Source organism: Mercurialis annua, linkage group LG8 (assembly GCF_937616625.2).
Source record: "Mercurialis annua linkage group LG8, ddMerAnnu1.2, whole genome shotgun sequence".
NCBI lineage: Eukaryota > Viridiplantae > Streptophyta > Magnoliopsida > Malpighiales > Euphorbiaceae > Mercurialis > Mercurialis annua.
In genome coordinates, this window is record NC_065577.1 from 37,426,532 (window position 1) to 37,435,360 (window position 8,829).

General features: G+C 30.0%; 1 protein-coding gene across 1 annotated transcript; it reads right to left on the reverse strand.

Moving 5' to 3' along the window:
• Positions 1-169: 169 nt before the first annotated feature.
• Positions 170-5,805, reverse strand: LOC126660172 (probable serine/threonine-protein kinase PBL7). Its single transcript, XM_050353520.2, has 5 exons — positions 5,547-5,805; positions 4,287-4,489; positions 2,926-3,115; positions 1,961-2,352; positions 170-862 (listed from the first exon to the last, which is right to left on the reverse strand). The coding sequence occupies exons 1-5, from the start codon at positions 5,647-5,649 to the stop codon at positions 599-601; spliced, it is 1,152 nt and encodes a 383-aa protein (XP_050209477.1). The 5' UTR covers positions 5,650-5,805; the 3' UTR covers positions 170-598.
• Positions 5,806-8,829: the final 3,024 nt, after the last annotated feature.

Genomic DNA, 8,829 nt, shown 5'->3' on the forward strand with positions numbered 1-8,829 from the left:
TATTAGTTTGATTTTAACTTAAACTATATATAACTATACTTTTCCATAAATAAATATATTTAAACAAAACATCAGATAATGATCGTCTCAAACAAAATAATTCATCATATATATATATATATGACCTTTTGTATATCTTCCAATTTTAGTGAAAATGAACACATACTGATGATAACAACAACCAAAAGCAGATACTTTTTTTTTCCAGTGAATAGGTTTTTCTATTGAATTCATCTCTACATACAAAGCCCCAAAACTCAAATTGTACATTAATTTTTTTGGTAAAAGTAAGAAGGTAAAATGACTCGGGGGGGAAATATGGTGATCAATAATAGGCCAAAAAAAAATTTAAAAGAAAAAGAATCTTCTATTGCAGACGACACAGTTGGTCTGACCATTGCAGCTTCTACCTCCATTTTTGCATATTTTAATTCACCCGTAACATTTTACGGTCAGCTGGTTTAAACTTGTTCGCATCAAGCATTCGTGTAGCACCATAGCTTGTAGAGAGACAGCAACCATAGCATTGGTTTCGAAAGACTGAACATTTCTTGTGTTTACTATCACTGTAAAATCTATTTCGTCCGACTTGGCAAACTCATTGTTCTCTTCTTGCTCTCGGAGTTGAGGAACTGGTGCGAGAGCTATGGATCGGTTGTGTCTCGGGATCAAACTTTTGGGAAGCAAGATAACTCAAGGCTGTGACTACGTCAGCTATAAGCGGTCGCATGTTGGGCTGTTCTTGAACACACATAGCAGCAACTGCAAGAGCTTGGTATAAGCCTCTGACTGGATATTGACCTTGGAGTAGAGGATCAGCCATCTGCGGAAACTTCCTACGATCCTTGAACAATGGCCGTGCCTGAACACAGGATTAACATCGAGACAGGTTTCAGATAACTACACAATCACTGAAAATCATCATGCTACCTACCGTTGATCATGACAACCTAAAGATAATGAGCTCGAATTCTGAATATAATTTTCATTTTGTAGCAAATACAAAGTAGGCAAACAATAAAGGAAATAGCAGCATATGAACAAACCGGCTGCAACTCCGACCATGCCCCTAAAACAAGCTACTCTAAAAACTAGCAAGTAAAACAAAAAATTGAACTATAATTTGATAGTCTCAAATGCGAGTCTTAATAGAAATACCAAAAATTAGGACGGTACAATTATCTTGTCAGGATAAGACAAAATCCTTTATTTATAGTTCTTGTATTGACCGGTTTGGAATTAGGTGTAGCTATATTACAAGATCATGTTTCCACATTCTTACTTGAATCAAATTTTGCATTTAAGGACCAGGACTTCATTCAGAGCCGACACACTCAGAATTTTACCACCTGATATGGCGCACAAGCTGAATACCTATTGCATGGATTTTCACTCCAGAAGAATAGAGACTGTCAGAAATACTCAATTTATTAGCAAACTGAAACGTTGTCATAATTGACTGCCTCTCAAGTTTCACTAAAAAGATTTAGTGGGTTTACTCATTTACTATAAGTTAGCACCTCAAAAATTCCATCTTCTCTATTCTAACCTAACCTCAATAGTTCTTAACCTTGGTGTCATATTCAAGAACTGTAATTGGTTCTATCATTGGTATCACAGCCAAAGAAAGAGAGGTACACAGGTTAATCAAAGAGAAACGAGATCAAAACTATCGGACTGATCTAAGTATGTTAACATCAAACAACAGCTAATAGGCTATCGGGTATTTGAAGCATAACTTTTATCGGTAGTAATAGATTGATACCTAATTTTGTTTATTAGACTTTAAGCATGCTTATTTCACAAATTCATGCAGCCATGTTGCAAATCTAACTACACATATGCCCAACTGCGAGTGGTCATGCTTGATTGGTGCTCGCCGCTACATTTGCTGGAAACCGGATTTCTCTTAAAAAAATTGATTTAAAAAATGTAAAAGCATATGGCAAGACTCTCTTACCCATGCAACAAGATTATGCTCTCCAGCAGCTCTTGAATTGTCAATGGCTTTTCTTCCAGTAATAATCTCAAGAAGAACAACACCAAAACTATATACATCTGATTTAAGTGTAAGCTGACCCGTCATTGCATATTCAGGTGCACAGTATCCATAGGTTCCCATTACTCTGGTGGATACATGGGTATTATCTCCGACCGGACCAAGTTTCGCCAAACCAAAATCAGATAGCTTTGGATGAAAATCTTCGCCAAGTAAAATGTTTGAGCATTTTAAATCACGATATATAACTGGGGGATTAGCTTTGTCATGCAAATACTCCAAGCCCTTAGCAGCACCGGCAGCTACCTTCATCCTTGTATTCCAGTCAATTCTCTTTTTATCAGGCGGTAGATCTGAGAAATGCAAAATACATTGAAGAAAAATCACATTAGCGTGTCAATAATGCTACATGAAATTGGTATATATATTACTATACAATCTAGCACACAATGCCAAGGCTATAAGCAAATATTCTTAAGCACCCTAATTTCCATTATCCTCATAAAAGATTAGGATTACCAAGAAAAGAAGATAAGGTCGAGTTTAGGTATGAATTACTGTTTTTCTCATAAATTTCGAGAGATTACTATTTTCCCAAACAATTTATTTTTCTTAACTGAAACTCCCTTGACAAGGAGGTTTCAACTATATATAGCCTAAAAGTCATGGGGCAAACAGTAATTTTTCAAAATTGAGAAAGAAAAACAATATTTCAGACTTAAATTTAGGGATTCAGGGAGATTATTGTAATTGTCCCACGTCGATATGACAAGATGTTTTAGGAACATTATTAAACTTTGAGATGCAAGCACTGCAAGAAAATTTAACTAATAAAGCCGTTCTCCTGCTCGAAGCTTTTAGCAAGGTGTCAAATGCAAGATGATTTTTCAAAGTCTGACAAGTGAAGTCAGGATTTGTGTACATACCATGTAAATGATCTTCCAGAGATCCTAATGGCATGTATTCATAAACCAAAAGTCTCTGATCTCCATCGGCACAATAGCCAATCAAGTTAACAAGATTAGGATGGTGAAGCAGGCTCAACATTAATACTTCAACAAGAAATTCCCTGTTCCCTTGCAGGCCATTGCGATCGAGTTGCTTGATAGCTACCACCTACACCAAACCAAATAGCAAGTTTCAGATCAGAGCGTTGTCACTTTGTATGAGCAAGGTGCAGAGCATTACCAAGTTAAAATGCTAACATAAATAATTGATTAGAACAAGCCATGACGAATAAAAAAGAAACAACAGGACGGGGACAAAATATCAGTTCGACTTAAAACCAGACATGATTTCTAAAAAGAATTTTTAATAGCACATTTATGCAGTTTGTGAATCCATCATGCTTCTATAATAATAATTTATCCATTTTGAGATTAGAAAAAGTTCACAAGAAAAACAAACTTGTAGCTGTATGTATGTCTTGTCATTTCAAATATTTTCTAGTATCAACCACTTGGAATAGACAGTAGAAATATATCACGGCAAAGTCACTCTAAAAATCATGACATGCTGTAGCTAATCGGTCAACAATTTCAAGATTACAGATGGCCAACAGGGGTTCAAACATAGCGGATGCAGGTATGACGGTGAAACGCTAAAGTGATCTCAGGAAGTGTATCGCAAGAGAATGGAGGGCAGGTGCAATGGAGACTCATGCTAGTGGCCTGCAGAGGTAGCATTGCTGCAGCAAGCCAGCAATAGCAGTTACTAAGCTCCATTCTCTTGGTATACTGACAATAGAGGTCAAGGAGGCAAGATAATAGTAGAAATATAAGGCTGAAATATTCTGCTGCGAGAAACAATTACACAGGCAGACGAGATTGCAGTTCAGCAGCTGAAATGCATGTATCTTTGCCAGATAAATTTACTTTGCCTTATAAGAAAAACAAGTCTATCTTTCCTAATTTGGTTGACTAGGCCAATATGTCGTTTTAATTATGTCTATTTACTTGCAAAACCCCAAGAGCAGTTTAATTTGAAAATTGCTTGTAGCGACTGTGCAACTTTAGTTTGATGTTCTATCAGTATATTCTTTGATTTATTATGTTCTTTTATTAATTTCTTTATCTGCTTATATTTACTTAGAAACCCTCATGCCTGCCTTATCAGTCCTGATATGACAATTTTAAACATAGAAATGTTTTGACTGGGCCAACGAAGAATCTTGTCGAAAGAAACTTTCAAAAAGGTACACATAACTATTCCTAAAATGAGGGAAGAGCACATAGAATAAACTAAGTATATATATTTCATTTTCTTGCAAATTAAAAGTGAAACCAACCTGATTGCTGCTCTCCAATCTCCCTTTATATACTCGGCCAAAACCACCTTCGCCCAAAAGACAATCTGCTCTGAAATTCTTTGTCGCAGCAGCCAATTCCCGAAATGTAAATGTATGCGCTGCAATATGATCAGAACCGCCATCTTTGGAAGTCTCTTTACTTACGTTTGAAGACAAGCTTTGCTTTGTTTTATCTGAGGTACCTGAGAACAAAAAGTTTAATTAACGCCACCAATAAATGAATGTGAAAAGCAACAAAAGGCACATAAGGTTACATCAGCAAAGATCAAATGCAGTTTAAAAATAAATGAAATTTGAACTCATCTTTTAGAGACAATAAAGAAAAATAAACACAAGAGACAAGAAAATAATTTAGAAAGTCGTTAAGGTTGGAATTTTCTGATCGTAATAGACAATAGAATAGCCAGTCTTTGTCGGTAGTGTCGTATATTGCTTACATAAGCACCAGTAATCATCCAACAGTTACAGAACTATGAATACTTTCCAAATATATGGAATTTTTAAATTCTCTTTCAAATCCATCTGACCTCACCCTTTCTTTGCTTACATTCTACTATGTAATTCATTTCATTTACAAACAAAATTATTTAATAATTCATCGACATAAACACGATCAATTCTATTAAAAATAGAATTACTATATAAATATCTAAAAAATCAAATACAACTATATTCATTTATAAATGAAATCTTCCAAATCTTTATCAAAATTATTTGAACCAAACGCACCATTGTAGCATTAAATTAACCCGCAACCAACATTACAATTAGCATATATAGAATGTAACCGATTAACAATACAAAAAGCTAAGAAACACAATCAAATCAGTTCAATCAGTTATTATCCAATCCAACATGGTAAAAAATAAAATAACACCAGAAGCCCGGACACTCCATTCAATCTACGTGTCCCATTTCAGAAACGTTTCGAACACTTGATGTTTCAAGAAACTTCATTTTTTACATATAAAACTTTATAATAACACCATTTTGCCATGCCCGTAAACCTACTAACAACTAATCAAAGTTAAAAAACAAAACCCAATATTCACTCCAGATCAAACTAAATCAAAACCCACAAAAAATTAAACCAAACAAACATACAAAATTACCAAATTCACATTAATCAAAATCAAACTACCCATATGAACTAAAAAGAACCGAAATTTAAACTGAAATAAACATAAAGATTAAATCTTTATATTCCCTACATCATAATAAACTGATTAAAAAGAATACCCGAAGATGATTGGATCTGATCATCATCATCATAATCCGGTCTGTTCTTGAGCCGTTTAGTATTATTTTTACTTGAATTGCCAGCACAGAGAAACCAACCCATTTTATTTTATTTTCTTTAACTTCAATCACCAGTAAGAATAATCACTACACACAAAAAATTAAAATTCAAGAAACCAAATAAACACTACTTTGAAGACAACAGACTGTGTCAGATTTTTTTTAATTTTTTTTTTTGAATGTGTCAAATTTAGAACAAGAGGGTTTTATTTTTTTATTTTTTTGGGTATTATATATATGTATTACTTATTGTGTTTTTTTGCTTTTGCTGATATGTCCTTGTGTTTTATAAATTTGTTACTTGTAGCCTTAATTTTTTGTGTTTGGCTAATTTATCCTTGGATTTCAATTTTGTTCCATTGTAACCCATTTTGAAGTAAAATGATTTGAAAGGGAATATTCGGGTTTAATACTCTTAAAGGGAATTTTCACCATTTTTTTTATAGAAATTATCTACAAAAAGTAAGATTTTTTAACATAAAATTTTAAAAGTCTAGTTTAATAATTTTTTTTTTCAATTGTATGTATATTAAAACAAAAATGATTTACAAACAATTTAATTTTTACCAACGAATTATAACTCAAAATGAGTTTTATCTCGTACAATCGTTACGTCATATCATACTTACAGCAAGTCAATAAACATATAATTTTTTTAATTATTATTTATTCTGTTATTATTGTATATTCTATATGACTGATGTTTTATAGGTTTGTTATACGAATCACATAGCGCAACTGTTGTGTTGCATACTTTTTCTAACTTAAACGGTATAGGTTCTAGGCAGCAAGCTGTTAAGGTTGTGAGTTTAATTCCTCACACAAGCGTTTTTTTCTTTTTAATTATAAAAAAAATTAATTATTAGTACATTTTAATAAGTAACTTACACATGAATTTAATATGTTTTAACACATTTTACATGATTTAAGAAACTAAGAGCATTTGCATGCTCAATGGTATTAATATATTTAATTTAAGTAATGGATTCATAAATTTTGAATTCTTAAACTAGTATATTCTATCAAAACGTTAACATTATTTTGAGAAACCCAAAAAAGATTATGATACATTAAAATATTAGAGGAAACTAAACAAATAAAATTCAATTGTGGATGTGAAATCATTAATGAATTTCTTTTAATTCAAAGTTATAAATTATAAATTTGTGATTTTAGGATCATGAGTTGTTTACATTTAATTTGAAAAAAAATAAATAGAAAGTAGTAAATATTAGTTTTTTTTTGTTAAAGATTAAACTTCATTAATTAAAGAATGATATATACAATTAGAAAATAACTCCTCAACACTAAGTAGTAAATATTAGTTAGTGGCGTGCAAAACGATCTAAAATATTTTACTTGCATTATAATAAATTTTTTTACTTTCAGTATAACAAAGTTATATACTTAAATTAGGAATCATTGCTAATTCTCAGTATTGTATGATAATGTATATGATTTTTCACATAAAAGAGAAATTTTATAAGTTTCTTTTTGTTTCCTAATTTTTATAATTTTTAATTTATGCTCTGTATTCGGTATCCATAAACTATTGGATTAAGTTCATTCATGTATAAATAAAAATATATTAATTATATTGTTTTTAGTAATTTAACATATAAAAATAATTCTAAATAAGCAAATTTTTTAATCTATTCATATTTCTAATATATATTTTTATTTATATTTAAACTGAAATAAGTTGAACATATTAATTAACTAAAATTTTATTTAAAATATAAAATTCATTATAAAAAGAATATATTTTGATAATTTATTCACAACATATAATATTTTATAAAAAAAATTATCCAGGCCATTTAAAAGCTGAAATTATATAATGGTTAAATGAACTTGTTTTCAAATTTTTTTTATTGGGATATATTCAAAGTTGATAGCTGTTTTTCTTATTTTTTTTATTTGTAATTTTTTTCATATAAACATTAAAACCAGTATTTGGAGTGCAATAAATACGGATAGTTTGAAAGATAATGGTGCAATAACAAATGTTACATTGGACTCTCTTATATTTAATATTAAATAAATTAATAATTTTAATAGCTAAGAAAATTTGAAGAACCAACTTCATATTATATAGTTAATGATTATATTGTTTGATAAAATTTAAAATACATTCTGTATAAACATTAATTTTTTAAGAGAAATTTTTATGTAGACTCGATCTACCATGTCATCCGTGGACGAAATCAATCATATTATAACACCTCATTAAAATGAGGGTATTTTTGTAATTTTGTTTGTTATTTGTATACACTTTTGAATGATGATATTACAAGAATACCCTCATTTTAATGAGATATTATGATATAATTGGCTTAGTTCACGGATGACGTGGTAGACCGAGTCCACCTAAGAATTTCTCAATTTTCAAATAGACTTTTGGAAAGAAAATATTTTGTATAAATCAATTTATTACTCACTAACTATTTATATAGACCATAATTAAAATGTGTTTAATTTATTTACCAAGTTGGCGGAATCTAGTACGAAGTCTTGTGAAAAGAAATACTTCCTCCGTCCCATTTAGGAAGTCACATTGTTATTTTTTTATGTCCCACTTAAAAAGTCTCATTATACTTTTTTTAGCTTAAACTTCATTCTTTAACCTTATTTCATTTTAATAATTCAACAATTTTGTAAGGTAATTAATGACATTTACAATTTTAAAACACAATTAATAAGGGCAAAATAAGGAAAAAATATATTTTTTGTTTTTTTAATGTGTGAAAAATAACAATAGAGCATTATTTATAGTGTATATTTAAAATAATACTCACATATTCTTGTCTCTAGTCAAAAAGATTATTTTATAAAGTGTCATTGATGACAATTCTATAATTTTTACAAAATTTGAAGTATACATCAAACCCTGCTGCTTGAAAACTTAAAATTTGATCTAATGTTATTAATGAATTTTTTTTTTCTTTTGGTTTACATTTGTAAAATATAAATTTTATTCATAAATAACATTGTTACTTTATTATGCAATTTTCATTTTAAACACATTATTATTATTATCATTTATTCTGAATGAGCAAAGGTTAATTAAACCAAGATAACTGGTTTAACATATTTATTTTGATTAAAGAGTCTAATCAATTTAGTTTGTTTGGTTAATTCGATTCGATTAATAATTAAATGTGTATTATTAAAAAAATCAAATTTAAATTAATCAAATATTTTCATGTTTTATATTTTTATT

Bases quoted from the DNA above. Each gene is read 5' to 3' on its own strand.
- LOC126660172 (XM_050353520.2), bottom strand. From the start codon at position 5,649: ATGGGTTGGTTTCTCTGTGCTGGCAATTCAAGTAAAAATAATACTAAA. The intron at 3,116-4,286 runs GTTGGTTTCACT...GGTTTGGTGTAG, and splicing joins GATTGGAGAGCAGCAATCAG to GTGGTAGCTATCAAGCAACT. The intron at 863-1,960 runs GTAAGAGAGTCT...TCCTGTGTTCAG, and splicing joins AGCATAATCTTGTTGCATGG to GCACGGCCATTGTTCAAGGA.